We start from the raw sequence: 25,819 nt of genomic DNA on the forward strand, positions 1-25,819 counted from the left end.
GCTGAGTGTGTGTTTGGGGCTGGGGCTGTTTAGATGGTTGGGCTGTTGCTTGAACAGAGGGGGGCTGCGCTGCTGGGGCAGTGCCGGGAAGATGAGCCTGGTTGGATGTTTGGTTAGGGGGTTGAGGAGAGGACTGCTGTTGGTTTAGGGAGGTCTGTTTTTCTAATGGAGGTCTGGAGCTGGGTACATCGAGAGTTGGAAGGGCAGTTGATGTAGGGGTGGGGGTGAATGGAGGCTCCATGTCCTCACTGAGGGTCCCATCAAAGTTGTACAGATCCTCATCCTCATACATCATCTCCTCATCCTCATAAAGCCCCTCTTCTTCACCCTCATACAGCTCTCTGTCATCCTCCTCATAGAGAGCCACCTCCTCTCCTCCATCTTTGCTGTATGCACCATCATCACTGTATGCACCCTGCGTCTCATCAGGGTCCCAGTCTGGAGACCCTTTACTGTAGCTAACAGAGGAGTGACAGGAGTGGTAGGAGTCGTTCTCATCATAAGGGTCTCTCTCTCCATACTCGCCGCCATAGTCCTCCTCGCTCAGCTGACTGCTGCACCTACTCAGCTCTGCAGACGACGCATAGCTCCCTGTGGGACTGGAGAGAGGAGGAAAAGCAAGAGCACAACTTGTCATTAAAATGTAATGAGGAACACAGTTAAATTATTAACATCGAGTCACTTTCTTGAGGGTTATACTGCATGAATATTAATGAACATGTACACATGTAAAATTTGAGGTTCATCATACCCTTATTAACCATAATCTCAAAAATGCTTACAAAGCATTTCACTGGTGTATTTTATAGCTTGTACACTTTGTATTCTATTGGACAGCCCAACTAAAAACCTTTTCTATGTGTCTTGGGGAGGCCAGGAATAATGCTGATGGCTAAATCGATGAAAAGCACTGAGGATACAAGAGTAGCCGACAAGCAATGAGAAAATAGAGCAGAACAGAGAGGCCTCTAGCATGCTGACAGAAAAGGAACAAGCTTTTATAAATGCAACAAACAGGGAAAAAGTATTTATACTTTTTGATGAATGGGGCTCTTAAAAACAAAACAGAGGCAGGGACAGAAAGGAGGATGGGTGAGGGGAGAGGGAGATAGCGAAGACAGGAAATGCGTGGTGAGCACACAGACAAAATAGAAGGCCAGGGAAGGATGGAGTACAAAAAGCTGAGAGGAGGAGATGAGGAAGATGAGGGAGATGGTCAGGGTGCAGGGAAGGTTCCCTGTCCAATACACTCACACAAGTAGCTAATCTTATGTGCAGTATTGACTATTAGATTGCCAGTTGAATAATTCATAAAGCAAGAGGTGGAGGGATGCATAGTTTCATTTCCAGTCTGGGAGAAATATGTCAGTAAATTCTGAGAAATGTAACAGTATTGTAAACAACTCTGAAGGAAGAATGTGATTAATAGCATAGGGCCTGCACAACCCTGCAGATGTACACACAAACTCATGGACTGTTATTTCTTCTTTTATAACTTACATGGTCTCACTTTAGACCAGTTATCAAGCAAAACTGCCAAACATTCACTGGTTCTAATTGAAATGTCAAAATTAGCTTTAGTTCTGTTTTAAGTCATTGTGAACTGAATGAAAACTGAACTATTGGCTGAACAAAATTAAATGAGCTACCTGAAGTATCTGAAGTCACCTTGGTAATGGGGACATGTTTAAGCCAGAATATTTAATGATTAATAAATAAAATAAAAAATATATTAGAACTACAATATGTAACAAAGTAGAAGTAGCATGAACCTCCAGATCAACCCACTGTGCTCCACCTAGCACTCCCTCTCCCTGCTCCACTGTGCTCTACTACCATCTACTACGCTCCGCCATGCTCTGCTCAGCTCTTCGGATATTTGTTGCCATGAAAATTCAATAGATGTGAAGGCCACAAAAGTTGATCAAGCAGAAATAAGTGAAAATCTCTGATTGGTTATAGACGTCAATCCCACTCAAAATCTTTTAGAAGCTAATGTCTCTGCACTGCTGCCAGAGCTGTTCACTGAGTCTGGGTCACAGGAGGCTTTGACAGCACCTCTCCACATTAGGTTTTAGAGCAGACTTCTACAACAAAATATCTGAAAAAAAGTTACATACTGTAGCTTTAAGTACTAATGATCATAATCATTACTTTAAGCCCTAATTACTGGTGCAGGCACGCACCTGACAGTCCTCTGATGGTGGTAGTCGAGGTCATGACTGTTGCCCGAGCGTGGGTAAGAAAAGCTTCTGGAGCTGTGGTGCTGGTGGCTGATGGGATACTGGTGGACAGAAGCATTGGGCTGGGATGTGCTGTAGTAAGGAGGGGGTATGCTGTTACTGGTTTCACTGCGATAGTCACTGTCCCTGTCGTCCACGGCGCTGTCTGGATCCTCATCTACACAGAGGTGCGTACAGGAACGAGGCGAGGAAAAAAAAAGTCATTTTACTGTGTGTTGTGTTGAGTATAAGGTACAGTAACAGGAGAAAGCAACACCTCAGAGTTTTTAAATAATGAAAGTGATCATCCCAGTCAGCACTGAACCAAATCTTTTAGTACTATGGTAATTACACAGAATATACACGAGCTGGCACAATCTCACTACTGAAACCCTATCAGATCTATATAGGTCATTCAGAGTCCATCCATATATGAAGCACAGGAACATCATCAGTGGCTTCCTTCTCATTTTCATCATCATAACTGAGCATAAATCCAATTTGCCCAATGAAGAGATGCTTTATTTTTCAGTGGCGTCCATACATCAAAGATTAACAGAGGGAAGTGATGAGACTAACAGTGCTGAATCAGTCAAAAGTGAAGCCAGCATCTATTAATCATTCATCATTATTCATCATCATCCTCCCTCCTTGATGCCACTTACACCATCATCTTCATTTGTCTGTGCATGCAAACACTAATTAAAGGCAATAAACCTTGTTTCTCACTTCAAGCATGTCGCCACATGTCTCTCACTCTCTGTCCCTCTCTAACTCACTTCATCACTTCCTTGCCTATCATTACCCCCATGTTCTCTCCTTTTACCTCTGCAGCGGTGTGAATGAGTCTGACAGGGCTTCACGTAAAACAGAGAGAGGTACAGTGGGGAGGGTTTTTGCATATATACATTTGTATGTATTAATGTAAGAAAGGTTACTGATTGCAGAATGGAGTGTAGTCCTTAAGTAGCTTAGACAGTGATGTGTTTTTCATCGTTGTGGCTGTCTGCTGTAGAATGATCAGCGAAACAATGACTGATGCTAAAGAGTTCACCCAGCTACTCAGGATAACCCACAGACCTTGCTGATTTTCAGTGGATACATTCTATTAAAGAAACAATATCTATGAAAGCTGTTGTCGGTGAGGTCTGTTCATTATCTATAGTAACAAGGACACCCTTGCTGAAAGAGGTTACTGTAACTTTTTTTTAATGCTGTAAGTAAATAAAACCAATCTGTAACACCAAATAACACTAGAGTGAGTTGGGAAAAAAATAGTAGTTTTATTGGTAATTTGCGTGAACTGGCCATTAAAGGTGTTTGAAGGTGAGTGGTGTAGGCCTCTCAGTTTATTTCATGAACAGTGCAGCAGAACAAGGACAGGAGTCCAAGTTCTACACTGTTCACCCAATATGCATGTAAACACTGGCTTGGAAGCTGAAAGAGTTTTACCCTTAAACTAACAGTGTGAGAATAAAACAATTAAGAAAGTGTGACCCTTAAAATATTAATGAATTCTACTGTATGTACAGTATGTACACTTACTTTGCTGGTCTCCCCATAAACTCCAGTTACCTGAAATAAACAGGAGGGTTCTGATTACAATCTGCACTGGTGTCCAAACACAAATGTACTTTCACACTATTAATGTTTATAGCCCGCACACTGATTTGATGCTCCAAACATTATATTTATTAAGGCCAAGCTGCCACGCCAATGAAGTTTCCAGATTAAGATTTCATCAGGTATTCCTGATGAAATCTTGTAACTTACATCATCTTTTTACTTAATTACTGTTGCATTTTGGCCTTTGCACCTGATGCAAAGAAACTTTCAGGGAGGTGCATGTACGTTTCTCAGCACTATTAATGCTTCAAAGTTCCCAGTTGAAGCGGCTGAATGGTAAGTGAGGGCAGAGGGACTGCTGAGGCTGAGTCTTTCCATCTGCCACAGACAGCTGGCTCAGCAGGCTTGGCAGACTGGGCAAATAGTTGAAACACAGCAGCATTTTGGAAGAGCTCTCCTCCAGACATCTGATACTGCTATCGATCCCTCAGAGCGCAGTGATCCTGACCCCTCTCCCCTCTAACATGAAACAACCCGTGTGGTTACACACATAATGCACATGCTGAGCTAAAGCAATCTAATTATATTTCAGTAGCTTAACACATAATTCTCTTGTTTGGCACAAATGAATGGTTGGACTGCTTTGTACAAACAGGAACTGATCACTTACAGCACTGGGTTCCTGGTGCACGGAGAGGGCGTTCCTGCTCCTCCCGGTATGAGTACTGGGAGAGGACAAATTAAAAATTCACACTGATGAAAGAGGTTAGTGGGTAATTACCAGTGAAGATTGGAAATGTTATGCCAATATCCAGGAAGTGGAGAATTTTTACAGTTGGGCTTTATTTATTTTATTTATCTATCTATCTATTTATTTTTGAGGTGTAACATAATTATTTTTCCCATTTAATTACACTGGCATGTTCCTGAAATGTGAGAACATGCTGGGGTATTTAATCAAACAGCTTACATCTTGGTCCCTCATGGCGTTGAGCTGCTCCAGTTTTTTGGCCCAGTACCGTGCCTCATCCTCTGGGATATCTGAAAACAATAAGTCAGACAAACTCAGGTGACATAAACAACCAGAGCAGAGCTCCAACTACGTAGACTCTTAAAATAGATTCCATGATACTGTCTATGTTACAAACTCCACCTAAATGATGATAAAGTAAGATAAAACAGCCCATTTAAAAATGTTATTTGACCCAGATCTGATTATCTGTTTTAGCTACATGTATAGAACTGAAGATATGCTGGCCTGACAGAACACGCTGACACTGGAAATTGGCCTTTTCACTTACAGCACTAAAGCCAAACCCTATAAATAGGTCATGTCCTCAAACTAAAGAGTCAGATGTACAGTATTGACTAGAGGAAGGGGAAACAGCAGGAAAATGACACCTAATCAATAATAAGAGGAGCACAGCTTGATCACTGAGAAGCAAAGGACATAAACACTCTTCACACACACACCCACACACACAGAGCACTAAACACATATTACTGAAAAGTAGGGCAGGTCATTTAATCAATGAGGGATTATTGGTGTTCATATTTCACTGTTTGCTTTGAACAGATAAACATAATTTATTCAAGTAATTTCCCCTTCCTTCAAGGAATGATGATTTCCTATGCTTTCAAATTCTCATCATCCCCCACCTATTGACAATTTCTGATTTAGAAGTGAACATTGATTTCTCACCAAGAGGAAGCTCAAAGCGTGTGTCAAGCAGCACCAGGTGGAAAGTGGGATCTTTGGTGCCACAGATCTCATTATCAGCCATAATGACCTGAGAGTCAAGTGTGAGCCACTCCCCTGGGCCTTCCTGCGTACAAAGAGACACTTTGCAGCTGATACACAAACAACATGCCGTACAGAGAATTGAGCATGATGAAAACAGGTCCAGCCAGCAACACTCCTGCGAGTCCCTTACATACAACTGAGCACAGACTGTTCTACTATAGTCTTTCTCAAGCGGTGGCGGTGGCTAGTGGCAAACCTCATTAGACTGTTGAATGTTACAGAGAGGAATCCATACAGTGCCAACCATGGTGTCCCAGATTAACCCTTTGTTCCACACCTCTATTGTCAGACCCAGGTCCAGGCGGTTAATTTCACTACAGAGAGAAAGAAACATGAAAAGTTAAATATTAAGACAGAAAGTAACTGACTCAGTTAAAAAAGAAAACCTTTAAAGACACTGGGTAAGATACAGCTTCTCAGCTACTACACTTAATTACATTTTGAGGTACTGTACCGTACCTTACTTGAGTATTTCCATTTTGTGCCACTTTATAGTGTGTTCCACTACATTACAGAGGAGCATATTGTACTTTTTGTGCTGATACATTTAACTGACAGCTCCAGTTAGCCTACTTTAGTTAAGATTAGTTAAGATTTTACATAAAATAAGCTTCTAAAAAACAGCCTATCATTAAAGAGGCTCCTGGTTGAAAAAGCAATGCCTACCTGGGGGCCCTTGTCATATTTCAGATGTCTATAAGATGCAAGCAGTTAAATAATAATTCAAAGTAAGGGATACATATTTTCAAGCATAGTTTTTTTTTTGCAGCAATTAGTTTTTTTTTTCTTATTTCATCTTACAACCTGATATATCTTGTGCCCTTTTGGAGGACCAGTGGTTTTCAAACAACTGGACTAAACAACCCAACTGTATATAAAATAGTTAATGCTATCTCCATCTCTCTCAGCTACAGCTATAAAGTGATACTAATCTAAACCTAATATGAACAAAATCTAAGATAATAAGATAATTTACAATAACATATTATTCACAGGGGCCTATTGGCACAATGCACTTTTACATTTTGTTGAAAATATTTCTGTACTTTTGAATGACGATCTCTGACTTATACTAGAGTACTTGTATAGTGTTGCACTGATTCATTTACTAAAGTGAAGAATCTGAGTACTTCAAATGCAAAACACACACTGGCGCTCATAAAGACACAAGCTGTACAGTAATTACTTGTGGGTTTCACTGTGACAAATATAAGTCAGTCTCAGTGGGAGCAAGCCAGTGACAAGCTAACACAAAGCATTTATTTAAGACAAGCAGGAAGGAGGACAAAAAGAAAGAGAGGGATGAATAAGGGAAGGAAAGAGAGGGGCGTGATGAAGGCGGTGGAGGAGGTGATTGTATCGCATGTCTCCAGGGAGAAAGTGGGAACTTTAATTAAGAAATAAGGGGGAGTGGATTTCCCGTCTCGGTGGTGACTTCTTTTAAAAGAAGTGCCTGTTTGATTCATGGCAGTGACTGAGGGGGCACAGTCATTTAAAGGCAGTTTGGTGGAGAGTGGGTGTTCTCTTTATAGCCCAAACATTACATAACACATCTGCACTGATGAAACCCCAGTACTATGTTCAACACCTCTGAACATCAAACAAATGCACAGGACTTCACAGGCTACCTGCTGCATTTCACATACTAAAGGATCCTCACCATTTATCGCCCTTGTGCTGCTGCACTGTCAAACCACACCGGATTGCTCTGCATGCCAAACACTCAATGTTGTCTAGTGTTTTTGGTGACTGGAACAAACTACCATTCAAACATTCACTGGAACACAAAGTAATTTAAAAGTGAGATGTGGTGCTAATGATGCCTAGAGAGCAGAAATGGGAGGAGAGGAAGGTGGGAATGTGGGGAGCGGGAGTAAGGTTGAAATGAGGAGAGAAGAAGGAAGAGGGGCTGAACAGATGTAGATCAAGGAGCAGTGTTCAGAGCAAGCGACAGAGGAAGGGTCTAGAAGGGAGCCAAAGTTGAGAATAAGGAAGAGAGGGGCAGAAGTGCCGAGGGAGAGCTGATGAAAAAGAGGATGAGGCAGAGGTGTGGACATGGAGAAGAAGAGCTATGCAAAACAAGGATAAAGGGCACTTGGGATGGAGGAGTGGGGGAGTTGATAGAAAGTAAGAGATAAAAACAAAACTGAAAAGCACTCAAGCAGCTGAAGTGGAGAGCTGAGATGAGAGGATGAAAAGAACACAGAGGAAAGAGATGCAAAAAGAGAAAAGAGAGTTTTGTCAGAAGAGGATGAAGGACTCACAACATGAAGTCTTGCTCCCAGCTGGGCAAGTTGCCCCTTACAGCGATGGTTGTGCTCTTCACATTTTGTACCTTTAGAGTCACATAAGTGTTGAACTTCTCTGTTAAGGAGAGAGGCATAAAGACATGGATAAGTTCAAATGAAACATGTCTGCATTAGACAACAATAATGCCATCCCATTCAGCCCTGCAGTTATAAACATAGACACTATATTATCTGATTCCCATCCCTTAATTTCTATTCATGTCTGGAGCAAGTCCGCTCAAAGACTTACGTCACATAACAGTGACTCCCTCCCCCCCTGAGCAACCTCTTTGTATTTCCAAGATCCCGGATCTTACCTTGGGGTCCATCCAGCTTGGCTTTCTTCACTGTGGAAACACAGAGAGGGAAAAGTCACACACAGGAGCACCATCTGTTTTCACTTCTCAACGTTGCTGCGTCCCCGTTCCTGGCTTTTACACAAAGAACAGGCAGCAAGGATGCTCAAGATTTACTAAAACACAGCCTGTGAATTTTAATAAAACGTATATTGCACAAATGTTGTGGAAATGAGGAGAAAAGACTATGAAGAATGATAATATTAGTACTTTTAACACATATTTTCCAATCAGTGCTAACTGACAGCGTGCACACACACACACACACACACATACATATTCACATACTACACGAGTGTTAACTTGAGAAACCGAAGCTGCAACTTATGCAGATTTGGACTAAATGATCTTATTGGTCATAACATGTCAAGACATGTTGGCACAGAGTGCAGTGGCAAAATACAGAAATACATGCTGGGAAAAAACATGGGCAGCTGCTCCACTGTGCTTCATTAGTGTGAGACACAGAAATAAAAACTGAAGTTACAGTATAATAAAGATATAACAAATAGCCACTGCCTTTTGTTATTAATAGCATATCTTTAGAGGAATTGTAGTGGTTGTAGATAGGGTGTAAATGTAAATATAAAACCATTTCATTATTCAAGATTTTATAACTAAACATATCCACATATAAGGACCCAGTTATGTTTGTTAACTCCCACACCCCATCACACACATGGACACGTATGATGCGTCCATATCACACATGCTCAGCAGGGATATGTTTTCAGCATTCCTTACACGAACCACAGTAGAGACGGTTCCTCGCTGTGTTGTAGCGCCAACATTAACAGGCCTGGAAATATATCATACATGAGGAGAATCAATAAAAAAAGAAATTGGATTTTCAACAGTGGAAAGCTGAAGCTTACAAATAGCACACAATCATAAATCTCTCTGACGGGGTGGATTCCAATGAGAAATGTCCCCAAGCTCTCACAAACAATATTTTGTCCCAATTGCATGTACACAAGCAGACAAGAAGACCTCCAACACAAACATACTGTTTAAGTGCCTTTAACTCATAAATAAGCCTATGAAGAGCTGTAACTAGATCAGAGAAAAAAAAGATCAGATCATCATTTGACTACATGACTTAAATAACATTACAAATCAAAGTGTGTTTGTTTTTAGTCTTTAGTCTTTAGGATGTATAGTGTAATCTGTAAAAGCAAACAGTAAATTCTGTGTAACTTTTTTGTTTTTTAGCAGAGACTTCATTCAGGAAATACCTCTGACACAGCAGACTCTGACTTATGTGAACTAAGCGAATTGCCAAGAAAACAGAGACTTGTCAGGGAATCAAGCAAACCCTTCAGCTTGGACTGTCAGGGAATGTAAAGTAGGCAGTGGGTGAGCTGAGCTCAGCCAGTCAATGACAAAGTGAGAGCTGACATGAATCACCGAGACTGAAAGATCATATATATGGAAGGATCTGCAACGGTTCTTGCAACTGCTGACAGAGACATTACACTCCCTGAATTAATGTCCAAACAGAGAAAACTGGACTTGAAAAAAGCCAAGTGTTTCAGAGTAAATCTGTATCTGTGCCCAAATTCTGCTTTGTCGGCATATGCTTCAAAGAAATGCGACCTATTCCAGAGGCACCAAGTACTCTGGAGGCCAGAAATAGCTCCAGTCAGGTAAGCATGAATGATGTAACAGGAACAGAAATAAGGCTCTCTGCCAAGTCTCGTAGTCTACGACAGAGCAGCCAGCGTTTATGAATGAACGCTCAGGATCTTAATGACACCTGGGACTGACTCAGTGCAGAGGCCTGGCAGGACAGGATGAGGAGCTGTAGCATCCATAATGGGCCTGGCATATGAAAGGTGACTTTGAAACCCCCTTAACTTTTCTTTTGTCCCCACACTGCTGTTATTCCCTCTACAACAAATGTCTAGAGCTCAAAACCCCTCCACACACTCATTTACCAGCCAGTCAGAGCTGAAATGAATAACTGAGTAAGGTTTTTTGTTATATGATTGTAAATTCAACACATTTAGGTTTTGCTTGCTGGTAAACAAGACATAACCTCAGAGTTTAGTTAGCTGGGCTGCAACTAACATTGACCTTCTCCAAGGTGGTTACTTTTTTACCGGTGATTGTTGTCGTTCACAGCATAACTCAAAGCATAATGAATGGATTTAGATGAAATTCTTTAAGAGTTCAGGTATGACCCATGAAACAATCCATTACAATTTGGTGGTGATCTGGATCATCACTCAGATCCAAGAATTTTTTTTTAAACTCTTTACCATTGTGAGATAGGACCAATTTCAATAATTTTGCTTCCATGTACAGTGCCTACAACACTTGGACTGCATGATAACATCCACATAAGATCTACCACACACCAAAATGTCATCTGGATCCAAGTAAGACTCCAGATGTGGTGACCCAGAATGCTCACATTTACAGGGCTCATGAAAAACTCTGCTGACTCTAGGTATCAACAAATTTGATGCATCTTCAAATGTTACTGACCTAGATCCTGAAGAAAATCATCATCAGTGAAATATAAATTTTCTTGAATAGCTTTCAAACTAATGATATCAGTGTGATTCCAAGGCTAGTGGTATTCATGATCTAGGTATCATATTACAAGAGTCAAACTATCATGGGAATATCACTGTAAGACAGAATGGAAACTGATCTACCTTGGCGGATGTTTGTACTCTCTGAGTCCTGTAACAGTTTCATTATCAATTCATCTGCCAGTTATTTTCTCAGTTAATCAATTAGTGGTTTGGTCCTAAAGTAAGGAGACCAAGAAAACATCTTTAAATGTCTTGTTTTCTCTTACTGCCTGTGCAGAACACAAAAATATTCACAACTAAGGCAGTAAATGCTCCAAATTTAAATCTACAACCAGCCAACATTTGGCTTTATGCTTGAAAAATTAATTAAGCAATTAGTCACTCATTGAAACAGTTGATTAATTTTCATAGATATGTGGCAAATGTCACTATTTTCAAACAATTTTAGAGAAAAACAATAGACTAATTCAGAAAATAATCAATAATGATTATCATTGCTGGCTGTAGCTCTAATCATATTCCTACTGATGGCGTACATGACGTACTTTTACAGGCCCTCCTCTGCTTAAAAACAAGTCAAAACGTTTCTAATTATGACGGATGTTGGTACTAATTGTCATTCCTCCAGTTTGAGTGAACACAACATAATTTTACAAAAGCTGATTTTGCTGACTCCACATACGTCTGTCCAACAAAAGCCTTAGTCGGAGCAACACGAAATTCATTTTAGAGGGCTCCTCTCTCTCTGTTAGCCTGGGTCGTACGGTGACGTGATGTTATAATGTAAAGCTGTCACAGCAGATGCTTATTCATGGCACTGAGAGGCAACAGTGTCAGCATCAGGTGCTTCCAGGCAGCCTGGTTGGAGGAGGTGACGCATCGCTTCACGGGAAACGTTCAGAAATGACGCGCACCCCCACCCGGCCGCGAGTATTCCCTCACGACTACAGCAACGCGGCAGAGCGGGGGCGGCGAGCGGTGCGGCAGCGGCAGGGGCTTTTCCTCGTCCTCCTCCTCTGACTGCCCACGCATGAATGAACAGCGTGAATGACACACACACACACACACACACACACACAGAGGAACCGCACCAGTACCTACTCCTCCAGGGGGCTTTCCTTCCCTCCCGGAGGCTAAAGAAACAGCCTCTGTTAACTAGTTCCAGCAGGCAAAATTTTTTTTTTTTTTTTTTTTACTGTCAGATAAATAATTAACAGCATACAGGGCATCTTCATTTGAGATAAAAGAAAAACTGTAAATTACACACGGTATTCAGCAGCAGTACGGTTAGAAGTTGCCCAGTGTCATCCCCTGGTGATGATGTGCTGTGTTTCCGTTAAAAGCCGCTGTGATTTAATGACTATTCAGCACAAACCCTCCGCTGCTCGGGCTACACAGACTTTTCTACGGAGCTGACAGCCCGCAGGCTGTGTCGCTCTCAGACAGCTGGTGCAGTTAAACCGTGAGCAAGTGATACTTCAACAACATCAAACATAGAGGGTTTTGCTTTCCCCCGTAATTTCCTCTTACCTCCCACACACAGCAGGGACATCTCTACTAGCGGCGTGAGCGTCCCCGCCTGTCCTCTACTGAGTGCTCCGTGATTTGTTTGGTCAGTCTGTTTGTCTCCTGGTTACAAAAAAAAAAGAACTCACACGTTACGGTAAACAGTAACGGAAACAAATCAGCATAATCTCTGAAGCGCTCGTCTGTTTCTCTGCGGAGCTGTTGCTGTTCTGGCAATACAAGACAAGCAGGAGTGAATTCCTCGCCCCCACTTCTTCCTCCTCTGCATTGCCTCAGCTCACCTCCGCTGCTCCTCCTGCGCGTACAGCCATCTTGTTTCAACAGCAGCGCCCCCCGCGCGAGGACAGCTCCCCAGCGCCGCGCCGCTCTGACGTCACGGTTGATGAGTAGCAGGTGGAGAGGGGGCTGGCGGAGGGCTGAAAGGAATTAATACCGGTGTAATGCACTCAATGAACAATGGAAGGCGGGGGGCTCCATTCACTGTTTTCAACGTTACAAATCATTTTAGAAAAATAGCACTGTTTTGAATGATACATATCCAAGACTAACTCCCGACCTCCGGGGCCCCAGAAGCTGTAGGTGTCCCTTATATCTTCATCCATATTTTTGGTTAAGTCGGATTTTGAATGCAGGTGATCAATATAGGCTCTTATATAGTATTTTATTTACTATATTTACCATTAGTAAGTAGCCTAAAGGATGTGAGTACTTCCTCCACCACTGTGTTTTTTTTTTACTTTGTCAATTACAATTTACAGCGTGTTCCTGCATTGTAATCCTGTGGCATATAACACATTTCATACACAAAGAAATGTCAGTCCTTTATATAATAAATAAAAATATTTTTTAAAGAATGAACAACAGCTTAAAACATTAAAATACAAACTGAAAAAAAAAACAGATTTAAAAAAAAAATAAAAGTTATAAGAATAGACCTAAATACAACATATAGGACAAAATGGTTCATGATGATTTAGGTTCAATGTACAACCTAAATGTTTATAACCTGTGTTTTTTAAGGAAGTTAAGTTGAAATCTTTGTTCAGCTCTGGGGTGCACAGTATGTAAACACAGTTAGCAGCCCTCTATCTGATGACCTGTGAGCCTCAGAGTTCAGATGGTAAAAAACAGTCAGAGCTGTATGTTGGTCCTAAGCCATTAAACCAGTACAGAGACCTGAGAACTGATGTGTTCACCTTTCTCTGCTTTTGTTAGCACTCTATCGGCAGCTTTCTAAAAAAAACTGAAATTTAAATAATTTTTGTAATACAGGGTGATGCTCACTGACACAAATGCAAGCTGGTCCAAGCATCCAGAGCAGAAAATTAGAAGGCCTTCCCCAGTTCAGTTTTTGCATAAGGAATCCTGAGCTGATATGTTTGTTGTGATCTCAAAAGTTTGACAGAGGGGTTTGGGCAATCAGTTTGCAAAGATAATTCACCTAAGATGGCTTTATATATAAATATGTACCACTGATTTAATTAGGAATACAAGGCACAATGATAGATCAGTGGTTTTGGGTTAGTGATGAACCTTACAGCACTATGATAAAAGGTATCCAGTATGGGATAAACCCACAATAGTTACACTGTGAGCCAGTAACTATTGATGATGTCTGTTTGTTTTTTTTACACTGGCCAAGAAAGAAAAACATGTGACATGGAGAGAAAAAGCAGGGCTTTCCTGAGGAATGGGAGCTTCCAAACATGAATCCCATAAGTACTGAGTCTACCAGAGGATGACAAGGCAGAAGGATGGTGCGGGTAAGGAAATGATGAAGGATAAAAAAACAAACAAAAAAGACGGTTCTAAAGAGCAGCTTGCAGTACCACTAACGCACCCCAGGAGGCAGCACAACTCAGACATGACGGTCGAGACTACTACAAATACACAAAGCGACGAAGTGCGTTGTTTACGCCTACGCTAGGTGGAAGATGGCTGCTGGAGATAACAGCGGCAGGCCTCCTTGCCTTAACTTCTCCGGTCCTGGTCCACTGGGAAACAGCCAGCCCAGCAACAGCGTATTCTCTATGCCAGCATCTAACGGAGGAGGAGTTGGTCCGGCCGGGGGAGCGCAGGGAACAGCGCGGCGTCCTAACCCGCAACTGGGGCCTGGCGGAGGAGACGGCAACGGTGTTTCGACCGGACCTCCGCCGACTGCGCAGAATTCCCTGCAGCAGCCCGCTGCGGCAGTCGGAGCTATGGCGACCCCGGCGTCCAATATGACAACCACCGCAGCATCGAACGCTTCCTCGGCGGCACCGACGGCCACTCCGGCAGCTGCGTCTGTTCTGGTGTACCGAGAGCCCGTGTACAACTGGCAGGCGACGAAGAGCACCGTGAAGGAGAGATTTGCTTTCCTTTTCAACAACGAGGTGCTCAGTGACGTTCATTTTTTAGTGGGCAAAGGAATGGGGATTCAGCGGATACCTGCACACAGGTAAAAGGATTAACGACAGCACGATCACTTAAAGTATTAGCTAGCTGAGTTCTATATCTGCAGAGCGAAAAGTCAAACATCTGCCTTGTTCTCCGTTGTTGCTGACTGTTGTCATTGTCAGGTTTGTTCTGGCTGTGGGCAGTGCAGTGTTTGATGCGATGTTCAACGGTGGAATGGCGACAACTTCCACGGAAATCGAGCTTCCTGATGTGGAACCAGCTGCTTTTCTGGCCTTGCTAAAGTAAGGAGCAAAGCCTGACAGACGCAGGAAGTGTGTCATTTAAGTTTGTGGTTTGCATGTGTTGGAAGTGGCTGTATTATTTTTACTCCACGCATCATGTGAGCGCAGAGGAACATGCTAAAGTACAGCTCAAGTAATGTAACATGCATGTTAATGCATTCATCAAGTGATTATGGTAAAAACAAGCATCTCATCCTCTAAACTGTGTACTATAATAAAATTACATTGCATCATATCATTTGTGGATCCCCTGCAGATTTCTCTACTCTGATGAAGTCCAGATTGGACCAGAGACAGTGATGACCACACTATATACAGCTAAGAAATACGCAGTGCCAGCCCTGGAGGCTCACTGTGTGGAGTTCCTCAAGAAGAACCTGAGGGCAGACAATGCTTTCATGTTGCTTACACAGGTCAGTTTCCGTCAGCTTTGTTACATTCACATGACTGCACCTCAGATGTGACTTGAAACCCCCAGAAGGTTTTACACAATCTTCTCAACTCTTGAATTGTGACTCTTTGAAGTGCAGTTGTCATTTTTGGGAATGTGTAACTAGCGCAGTTACATACTTGCAAAAGCATTTCTTAAACTGTCTTGGATTCTTTTTTTTTCCAGGCACGGTTGTTTGATGAGCCTCAGCTTGCCAGCCTTTGCCTAGAAAACATTGATAAGAACACTGGAGATGCTCTTGCTGCTGAAGGCTTTACAGACATAGACTTGGGTAATATGTCCCAGGTCCCCGCAGATGTAGTCATTTATTTGAAGGCTAACGATCTGTAGTATTTCAGAATGGCCGTCTAGCTGGCCACTGATCTTTATCTCTCCCTCCTTTAGATACTTTGGTGGCAGTGTTGGAGAGGGATACTCTCGGGGTGAGGGAAGTGCGTTTGTTTGGAGCTGCGGTGCGCTGGGCTGAGGCTGAGGCACACAGGCAGCAGCTGCAGCCCACACCCGAAAACAAACGCAAAGTCCTGGGAAAAGCTCTCACTCTCATCCGCTTCCCTCTCATGACCATTGAAGAGTTTGCTGCAGGTGAACACAGAAAAACTGACACTATTTCTTTACTTTTATGTTTGCCCTTCCCTCACTGTTTGTCCATTCTTCTCTCTTCCACAATACAGACACAGATTTTGTGCTTCACACTCTGATCCTTGTCTTTTTGGTCATGTCCTTTCAGGTCCAGCCCAGTCCAGTATCCTTACTGACCGAGAGGTGGTAAGTCTCTTCCTCCACTTCACAGTAAACCCAAAGCCTCGTGTTGATTTTATCGACCGGCCCCGCTGCTGCCTCCGCGGGAAGGAGTGCAGCATCACACGTTTTGGACAGGTGGAGAGCCGCTGGGGCTACAGCGGGACAAGCGACCGCATACGGTGAGTGAAGAGCAGAGTATCTTTTTTTTTTTTTTTTTTTTTTCTTCATCAAAACAGACTTACAGTAGATCTCATGAGATAAGATATTTAGTCTTATTTATGGATAATAATGGCTTAGGATTTTAGTGTACGGAGATAATTTCACTATAGTGACTAAACATTTGTCTACTTTCACTTTTTAATCTGGGAATGAGAAAATGTGCATTTACACATTTTCCAACTTCCTGCATACCTAAATAAATATGCATTATTTGTGAAATTGGTGTCAATGTAAACCACATATATATAAGTATTTTCAAAAGCCAGTTGGTACTAAAACTTTCATAAACCTCAGCTCTGTCACATTAAGCTCCATCACTCCTTCACTGCTCCCTATAAAATAGATACTCAGTAGTTTACTCTGAAAATTGACATGTCAGTCACCTATTTGCCATCATCAGTTTGCATCATCACTGAGTGGTGTAGAGACACATAACTGTAATTTTAGCTTCGTTTTGAAAGGCCTGTCTTTCAGACTTACTGTGCAGGTCCGCATTCCAGTTGCTGTCAGAATCCTTCTTGATATGTTCCTGCTCTATTTTTCCTCTCAGGTTCTCCGTAAACAGAAGGATATTTGTGGTAGGGTTCGGCCTGTATGGCTCTATACACGGACCCACAGACTACCAAGTCAACATACAGGTATGGACCCCAACCAACTGTCAGCATTCTGTATATAACACATTTTGGACATTTGTGTCTCCCTGCTCTTTGCACAGATAATTCACACAGACAGTAACACGGTGTTGGGCCAGAATGATACAGGCTTCAGCTGTGATGGATCAGCGAACACCTTCAGAGTCATGTTCAAAGAACCAGTGGAGATACTACCGAATGTCAACTATACTGCCTGTGCTACACTTAAGGTCTGTAAAGTGTTGGAAATAACAGATACATGAAACAAAGTATTAAACAAAACATTAAACTTATTGTACTGTATTACAAGGTTTGGCAGTACACTGGGGTATAAGTAGAAATGCCATGTTGCAACAAATTGCCCCCCCACTGCCTCTATACAGTGTGTATTTTACCTCTTCTCTGTATGTCCTGCAGGGTCCAGACTCTCATTACGGGACTAAGGGAATGCGAAAGGTAACGCACGAGTCGTCATCCACCGGCACAAAGACCTGTTTCACCTTCTGCTACGCAGCAGGCAACAACAATGGCACTTCAGTAGAGGATGGACAGATTCCAGAGGTCATCTTCTACACATAGTCACCTCCAACAACGCCAACAATCTACCATCAAATGTGACAGCCTGACACCAGCGCAGGGCCTCCCCTCAGCAGCCCTACTGGGGACTGATCTGTCCGACATCATACTGTTCCCTTCATATAGTGCACTACTATTGGCCACATTGGAAGACAAATAGCCGTGAGGCGATGTAAGTCATTACGTGGTGCGTAGCTTGTCGTTTGAGATGCCTTCTCTCTCTTTCTGAGAAGCTTCCTTTTATCCTTCTGTGTTGTAGTGATGACCGCCTATCAAACAGACATGACTGTAACAAACTCCACAAGGGCAGGAGAGAGGGAGAGAGGAGCCTCTTAGATTATTCACAGTATCCATGTCACTGCTGTGGACTGATGGCCTAAGGCTTGATTCTGAATTCTACTGAAGCTGTACGATTCCCTTTTTGTACTTTACAGCATTAGTACAAAGGAGAGTCGCAAATGTATGAATGTACAGTGTATCAGATTTGCTAAGAAAGGATCCTCATTGTTTAGTACAGACCAGCATTTCTCTCATCACTTTCATAAACTCATAGGATTTATGAATTATAACTAGGCTTCATAGTAATCTTAAGAATATGATTATGGTAAGCAATTTTTGGTTTCTACATACTGTAGAATTTGTGATATCTTGTGTCCTTCCTTGCTTGATAGTTCCCTATACCCAAGATACCTTGCACTGCTCGGCCTTGCATATGTCCAATGGATGCACACCAATTCTTCAGATGTTTCTTTTTTTTGTTGTTGTTTTTTTAAGAAGTGTGGTGCAGAGGTGAAGGGGGTTGTATATTAAAGTGGCATTTATTAATATTATATATGTAATTTGAAGTAATTACTGATTAAAGAGTGAGGAAAAGCATTGTTTTTGGGTTTTTTTAAATAGAATTTACCATGGTAGTAATGCCTACACCTAACACAAGATTTCCACATGTTGAGAAAACACTTGTTTGCTTTCTTATTGAGAGTTTGTATTAGAGGAGACCTTTCGTGTCTGTTAGGGCCCATTAAATAATCAATCTACGGTCTAAGGTTAACTATATCTACTTTATGGATGAGTAGATGTCAGAGCACCGAGGCTGGGGCGAATGCACAGGGGCCCCCAAACCCCCTGGCCTACACTGTCATGTTTTTCTACATAATCAAATCTACATGTTGGACATTTGAACTGCTAAAGTACATTAACTCTGAGGGGTCCCTCATCCTCCATCTTGTGGCCCCCCTGTTTTGTAGAGGGACTATGTGTCAACATCTACTTTTAAGATTGTTTTTATGTACAATGAGCACATTTGTTGTTTGATCAAGTTTCTTTTTTTTTTTCAAAGTAGTTAACACAAAAAAAACCCAGGTAAGGTAGTATTATTCCATCTTAGAAGCACCATAAGGCTAGAACCAACTATTATTTTGTCGAATAAGTGACCATCCATGAACTCTGGTCTTGATCTTGTTCACCTCACGGCCAGAAATGGATTGTTCCCAAAATGTCAAACAGTTTCTTCAACCTGCAGCGGCTGACTAGAACAATAACAGAATTTTATGAGCTGCAATTTCATCATGAGTTTAATGTTTTTATTCATTACATCCACTGAACAAAGGTCCAATCCAGGGAACCTGACTTTTGTAACACTGGTTTGATCTGGCCACCATCCATTTAAAAATGCATTATTGCAGCAGTATCACAGTGCACTGTACAGGCCCATCCCAACAAGTTTGAGGTGAAAGGAGGATGGTGATTTGGAGGAAAAGAAAAAAACAAGGAACTGATAATACAACTGCTTTGATCAAATTGTTCCCAAAAACCCTCACCCTAGGCACTTGGTGTACTGTAGCTGTGAAATGAAAAAAAAGCATCATGGCTTTCACTAGCCTAAAACCGAAGTTTTGTTTCTACTCCAGACTCAAAGTCAAAACAATTTGTGCGATGTATCTTTAAGCCTGTGCAAAGTGCCCACGGGGTAGGGTTTAAAGACTGATTTGGTATTTAATAATCCAGGCTTAGTGATTACAATTTGTCCAAGTAGTTGTCAAGGGCGGGAATACCCTCTTTCAGACCTTTGCGTTTCCTAATTTCAGCGACAACTTGAAAGGGTCTGGTGGCAGGGTCGCTGGGGTCTCCCTGGAGAATCTGCCAGTGGTCAAACACACACTGGGGAAAGGCCTGGCCTCCAGTGTTACTGCGCAGGTCAGCTGTGAACCCTGAAGGGAATAAATACAGACAGTGGTACTCTTTCAAGTTGCTGAGCATCCTTGTCAGCCCATAACGTGGCTCTTTTCTAGCATGAATGCCGTTGGAATTGCATAACATCTTTATAACGTTTGGGTTGTTGTAAATATCCTTTCACTAAAACATCAAAAAAATGGATCTGAGTTTTTTATGAAAATGATTCAGTAATCACATTAAAATGCAACTGCGTTACAGGAGAGCCATGACTCTCCTCACATCATTATCCAAGTGTAAATTGAAAACATTGGTATGGATCTTCACATGCAGACATTTCAAAGACCCAGTAGTCTGTCCTTCACAAAAGGCATTTTGAATCATGAAGCCTCTAGTAGATTCATACAATATTTCTCAAGCACCTACTGGAGTAGGAGTTATATCCCACCACAAGAGACACTGCGTAGCACAGTCTAAAACACACACTTACCAAAGGACTCGTTGACAGGCAGGTAGGCTTTCACCACAAACATGGGAGTGCCCATCACCTGGGATTCCTCAAACACGTGACCTCGTTTCTTGTTCAGCACACCATAGATACCACCGACTGCCTGCTCTGGACACTGCAGAGACAAAAGGAAGCAGCAGTGTGAACTTGAATGAGAACACTGACTTGGAAATCCAGACATTTTCAATTATTTTATGGGAACTATAAGATAAAGCACCTTTTAAGCCATGGTTTTCTATTTGTCAGAATATTTCCACAATACTTTTGAAACCCTATAAAGTGAGGCCTTCAGTATGCAGATATGAAAGTTAATAACCTAATGATTACAACTGCACAATGAGTGACAGACATTTATTTTGTGCAATATCAGAGGGAATATGCCTCCAGACATACCTGTATCTCCACCAGGTAAATAGGCTCCATGAGACGTGGCTGAGCAGTGAGCTGGCAGGCGTACAAGACCCTGCGAGCTGTGGGAATAATCTGTCCTCCGCCGCGGTGAATGGCGTCCGCGTGCAGAGTCACATCATGGATGTCAAAGCGAATCGCACGCATGTTCTCCTCACACAGAGCACCCTGCAGGTGGAAGACAGATGCTGCGACATTATTCTCAGGAGTATGAGAGTGCAAGAGTTTAAGTAGTTACATGATATCACCAATCTATTAGAACATGCTGGGCTACTAATTAATTAGGTAAGCAGATTCAAAATTAACTTCCGCCTACCTCTTTAGTTGCCCACTGGAAACCAGCCACCACACTGTCCTTGATCTCGTTGAGGTACTGAACTCCCTTCGTCATGTCTATCAGCAGGTTGGGCCCAGTCCCATCTGGACCAAAGCACCAGATCTTCCTGGCTTCTGTCACCTCCCACTCATACTTGTCGGCGAGGTAACGTGCACGAGCTTTGAGTTCCTGCCGAGCACTGACCTCCCCCTTCTCGATATCTTCAGCCAGGCCATCTGGGAACGGACGGGACTTCATGAACAGACGATTGTGCTTGTTGGGGGATTTGGACAGACACATCTGCTCTGACACTTCTGTCACCGTCTCTCTGTAAGACACGACCGGGTCTGATTTCTGGAAAGACATGAAGGAAAAGGAAATCAGACATGAAAATGTGGATGGTAATGGAAGAAGTCCTACCAGCGAGCCTCAGGTAATCTTTCAGGTCTTTGGTCTTAGTCTCCTACCTTTACTGACATGATTATTAACTGTGTTCAGATGGGAACGCACTTCACAAAACTTTATATTCCTCCAGTTTAAAATAATCAGAGGAAAATAAAAGTTGAGTCCTGTAAATAAATCATCATTTTAAATTCATTTTCAGTTTAGCTTTACAACAGTGACATGTCCTGGGACAACGCCAGCGTCTTCAAGAAAAATCTCTGTTCGTTCGTTATCGCTGCCTCACTTTCAGTGGGATGCAGGCGTGGTCCTCTTCCAGGTCTTTCAGGCAGATTTCCAGGTGCAGCTCTCCAGCTCCAGCGACGATGTGCTCCCCGGACTCCTCGATAATACACTGCACCATGGGGTCAGATTTGGCCAGGCGCTTCAGACCCTCTACCAGTTTGGGTAGGTCAGCGGGGTTCTTAGCCTCCACAGCAACTCTGACCACAGGGCTCACGCTGAACTTCATTACCCTCATGTTGTGGGCCTGTGGACACAGACACTGAGCTAAAAGATGTTGTTGTAACAGGAAGGAAGAACCAAAAGCAAATAACTAATCATCCACTATTTGTTGCACTGGTATGTGAACTACAGTAAAAGTAAAAGGAAATAAAAGGTAAAATAAAAGCAATACGCTACTTGTTCAAAGGTGGTAATGGTCCCTGTCTTAATCAGGAACTGGTCTACTCCAACAAGACCCACAATGTTGCCACATGGGACATCTTCAATAGGCTCCACATACCGGCCCATCATCAGAATGGTCCTGGGTAAAACAGAAGAGAAAAGGTTGTACAGAAATATACAGGAAAACAAAAGGCTGCAAAGAGAAATATAAAGTTGGAGTTCTTTGTCTTTCCCAGTAGTTTGTACATACACATGCTCACCTCTGGATGGGTTTGATGTAGAGGTCCTCTTTCTTGCCAGGGGTGAAGTTTGGCCCCATGATTCGTACCTTCAAGCCTGTTGACACACATCCAGAAAACACACGGCCAAAGGCGTAGAAACGACCCTTGTCAGTGGTTGGGACCATTTTGGAAATGTACATCATCAGAGGAGCCTTGGAGTCGCAGTTTTTAATACCTGAGAAGAGAGTATAAACAGTAAGCTCTGGGTATAATAATGCCAAAATGAAACATATTTTGTGAAGCCACATAGTTATAGTAAAAATGCTTGTTGTTTAGTGATGTCCTCTTCGACAGGGGGAAGGTGTGTGGTGCTGTGAAAATGTTCTACTGACCCATGGCAGCCTCGTCATCTCCAGGCCCTTCATAGAGCAGCTCACAGCGGTATCTCTGCGCAGTGACCGGGGAGGGCAGGTGGATGGTGATCATCTGGAGCAGGGCCTCTCCGGCAGGCAGCCAGCGACGCATCACGGCCTTCAGGAGGGGCTTCCCCTCCTTCTCCTTGTCCTCCGAGTCCAGTTTGATGTCCAGCTTCTCAATTAGTTTGGCTGTCTCGTCCTTTTTGAAATTCATGATGGCATCAAACACCTAAGAGGATAGTGAGAGGGGGTGAAAAGAAGACATGGCATGTAAGCACAATGTTTATTTATGTGATCTTTCAAATTATTACAATGATGTGATTTGTTTGCAGAGAAATGAAACCATAGTGAGAGCACCGGTGCAGACTTTGTGTTGCTTTTAGCCCATTAACCATATCCCATGTTGTATCCAACTGCTGTCCTACACAGTGTGCTTTTAGGGAAAGGAACTGTATTTTTAACAATATAGAAATATGTAAATTTACCTTAAAGATGGGATCCAAAACAAGCTGACAAAAAGTGCGAGGAAATTTCTGACCATCAGGGCCGGTGGCTGTTTTACTGAATTTTCCAGCACTTGGATCAAAATATCTGAAAGAAGCATATAATAATCACAGAACATTATTATGAAAGTCAAATGTCAGGTTGGCATATTGCCTTGTTTTATGAATTGTACAGTATGTGCCTGATAAATATTATGATCATTTCCTAACAGGTGCAAAGAGGAGCTTAACACCTAATGCTGAAAAATCTGGTTATTGCTGCTCTCCGGTGATTTTAATTCTGGCTGCAGTGACATACTGTAGAGGTGTACACCAGGGCTGTGTGTGTACATGTTGACGTCGCCGTTAGGCGTTGTTAGGTGCAGCACAGTACATTTCTGACCACACCCAGCGTTGCTGACGCAACACATGTGAAACCAGAGAGGACAGAGAAACAGCCAACAGTATGTTACTCTGTGGCTGTGCGCTCACGTTTACCTGTCTCCCCACAGTTTCTTCATCATGTCCTCCACTTTCTTACACCTATCTGCTGGTCCCAGCTGAGCTTCTCCTTTAGCACTGAACTTGGCCACATACATCTCAGCAAACTGCTTCAGGGTGAAGGCCCAGCCATGGAGACCTGAGCCGAACCCGACTGTACCGATCATGGGGTCAACCTGAGTACAAAAGGTCCAGTATTTTTTGTAGTCACATTTAAAGTGTGCGGTAATAATTTAAAGCTGTTTTAGTGAATGAATGTGTGTTTGCGTACCATGATGTTCCCCATGGGTCCCCCCTCATCCTCTCCATAGGTGGAGATAATGACATTAACATTCTCCACAATACGTTGGAAGGTCCGGAAGAGCTCCTCGGGCTTCAGCTGCAGCTCAAGCAGGGCCCGGTCCATCTTGTTCATCATCAGAACAGGCTTGATGCGCTCAGCAATGGCCTGCCGCAGTACAGTCTCAGTCTGTACACACACACCTGTCAAAGGAAACAAACAAGCGAAGCTGGGTGAAAGGTCCGTGTGTGGGTAAAGGCAAGGGTGTGAAATGCTACGAGATTACCTGAGACGCAGTCTACCACCACAAGGGCTCCATCAGTTACCCTGAGAGCAGCAGTGACCTCAGAGGAGAAGTCGACATGACCCGGAGAATCAATCAGGTTGATGAGGAAGCCGTTTCCATCTTTACACTGCTTGATAAACAGCAAGTCGTTGTCTCCAAGCTCATAGTACAGGGAAATGGCCCTGAGGAACAGAGAGGAAACGGTAACAAGGCCAGGGAGACGCTCACTGTTCACCCATCATGACCACTTCCTCGTAAAAATTAGGTTAACATTTCTAAAGTGAGTCGCTGTAATACTGAACTCTGTCAGTGTTCTTCTAACTTACATGAGGGTAATGTAATGTAAATGTAAAAAACTTCCTGGGACAAACATGTTTTACTTAATGTTGAGATTGTACTATGTATACTTCTAACAACCTGACTACAACACAGATATTATGATCATGAATCAATCCAGCATGCACCGTGGCATGTTTCAAATTAGCAGAGAAGCTAAACAACACAGTCAAAGCAAAATTGACTATAAGGCAAAAAATGATCCATCTGAATCAGTCTGATCAAACCACACCCACAGTCTTGATGAAGGAAGTCAGCCAAATTTTAATCTAAAAAAATACATCTTTAAAATAATATCAAGTATGTTTTTCCCCACATTTAACTTTTCAATGTTGAATACTATGATAGAGAAATACTTAAGACTTCCAACTAAGTTTTCAGGACTTTTATCAGGTTGCACAAAGACAGGGGGGGCTTTTTTTTAAACCCTGTGATCCACATACGTTGATTTGATGGTAATGCAGCGCTCCTGCTCGTCTTTGCGTGTGTCTGTGAAGCGGGTCTCCCCAGCACGAGACGAAGCAATGATCCCCGCTTTGGACACTAGAGAATCAGTCAGCGTGGACTTCCCATGATCCACATGGGCAATCACAGACATGTTCCTGATGTTGGCCTTCTTGTCCATGATGGCACGAATCTGATCCACAGTGAAGTTCACCTGATGGGGGTGAAGCGGAGGGGGTTATAATCAAGAGGTTCATTTTTTTTCCACAATATGCATCAATTTACTAATGTCCACTACCAGATCTCTGCAGCCATTCCAAGTAGAGTTATAAAAAGAAAGACATGTTTGAAACTGAATCCATCAGAGTGAGCAGGAGGAGTGTGGGTGCCGCGTACATGCTTCACCTTCGGGTTTCAAACCAAGTAGCAAGATCTGGAACTACTGAGTCACTACTCACAGCTGCAGCTGAATGGGCTGAGCCGTACCATTTCACAACCACAAGTGAACACAATGTCATCATTTTATACCTGAATTTACTGTTAATATAAAGATTTATTTGGATGTACATAAACTAAAAATATGCACTATATGTTGCCCTTACATTAATTAAAGGGGTCATTTAATTAGTCTATTATTTAATATAAGGGTGGCAGATAAAAGATAGGGCTAGAATGTCTTTAATGAGACATAAATAAAGGGAATGTTCATACATTTTTAGTTTTTTTGAGAACTTTGACTCATAGTGTTGTGGAGAAACAGATATATATATATATA

The 25,819-nt window shown here is 42.5% G+C and overlaps 3 protein-coding genes across 4 annotated transcripts in view; 1 reads left to right on the top strand and 2 right to left on the bottom strand.

Moving 5' to 3' along the window:
* LOC109969250 (protein unc-13 homolog A-like) overlaps window positions 1-12,887 on the bottom strand; it is a 31,706-nt gene extending 18,819 nt beyond the window's left edge. Inside the window, exons 1-10 of the mRNA XM_020615976.1 lie at window positions 12,310-12,887; window positions 8,198-8,227; window positions 7,857-7,956; window positions 5,789-5,906; window positions 5,491-5,614; window positions 4,759-4,829; window positions 4,459-4,513; window positions 3,768-3,797; window positions 2,187-2,400; window positions 3-599 (exon numbers count right to left, since the gene is read on the bottom strand). Coding sequence (XP_020471632.1) covers window positions 3-599; window positions 2,187-2,400; window positions 3,768-3,797; window positions 4,459-4,513; window positions 4,759-4,829; window positions 5,491-5,614; window positions 5,789-5,906; window positions 7,857-7,956; window positions 8,198-8,227; window positions 12,310-12,331 — 1,361 coding nt within the window. The 5' untranslated portion in view covers window positions 12,332-12,887. The remainder of the gene's footprint in view (window positions 1-2; window positions 600-2,186; window positions 2,401-3,767; window positions 3,798-4,458; window positions 4,514-4,758; window positions 4,830-5,490; window positions 5,615-5,788; window positions 5,907-7,856; window positions 7,957-8,197; window positions 8,228-12,309) is intronic.
* Window positions 12,888-14,197: 1,310 nt separating this feature from the next.
* Window positions 14,198-18,476, top strand: LOC109969387 (BTB/POZ domain-containing protein 2-like). Of its 2 annotated transcripts, XR_002276264.1 has the most exons (10): window positions 14,198-14,746; window positions 14,868-14,987; window positions 15,244-15,400; window positions 15,604-15,709; window positions 15,823-16,020; window positions 16,166-16,358; window positions 16,949-17,036; window positions 17,114-17,260; window positions 17,448-17,778; window positions 17,866-18,476. XR_002276264.1 is itself a non-coding variant. In XM_020616227.1 (9 exons), the coding sequence occupies exons 1-9, from the start codon at window positions 14,241-14,243 to the stop codon at window positions 17,607-17,609; spliced, it is 1,677 nt and encodes a 558-aa protein (XP_020471883.1). In that variant the 5' UTR covers window positions 14,198-14,240; the 3' UTR covers window positions 17,610-18,476. The 2 variants fall into 2 exon arrangements, 1 of the variants encoding a protein (XP_020471883.1); XM_020616227.1 differs by having other exon boundaries at window positions 17,448-18,476.
* A 686-nt stretch (window positions 18,477-19,162) lies between these two features.
* The window catches only part of eef2b (eukaryotic translation elongation factor 2b), a 7,647-nt gene continuing 990 nt past the window's right edge, over window positions 19,163-25,819 (bottom strand). Inside the window, exons 2-14 of the mRNA XM_020616202.1 lie at window positions 25,044-25,258; window positions 24,265-24,446; window positions 23,970-24,181; window positions 23,696-23,874; window positions 23,201-23,306; window positions 22,692-22,944; window positions 22,339-22,534; window positions 22,094-22,217; window positions 21,699-21,941; window positions 21,011-21,364; window positions 20,680-20,862; window positions 20,269-20,401; window positions 19,163-19,816 (exon numbers count right to left, since the gene is read on the bottom strand). Coding sequence (XP_020471858.1) covers window positions 19,623-19,816; window positions 20,269-20,401; window positions 20,680-20,862; window positions 21,011-21,364; window positions 21,699-21,941; window positions 22,094-22,217; window positions 22,339-22,534; window positions 22,692-22,944; window positions 23,201-23,306; window positions 23,696-23,874; window positions 23,970-24,181; window positions 24,265-24,446; window positions 25,044-25,258 — 2,574 coding nt within the window. The 3' untranslated portion in view covers window positions 19,163-19,622. The remainder of the gene's footprint in view (window positions 19,817-20,268; window positions 20,402-20,679; window positions 20,863-21,010; window positions 21,365-21,698; window positions 21,942-22,093; window positions 22,218-22,338; window positions 22,535-22,691; window positions 22,945-23,200; window positions 23,307-23,695; window positions 23,875-23,969; window positions 24,182-24,264; window positions 24,447-25,043; window positions 25,259-25,819) is intronic.

Source organism: Monopterus albus, unplaced genomic scaffold (assembly GCF_001952655.1).
Source record: "Monopterus albus unplaced genomic scaffold, M_albus_1.0 scaffold172.1, whole genome shotgun sequence".
In the NCBI taxonomy this organism is placed as follows: domain Eukaryota; kingdom Metazoa; phylum Chordata; class Actinopteri; order Synbranchiformes; family Synbranchidae; genus Monopterus; species Monopterus albus.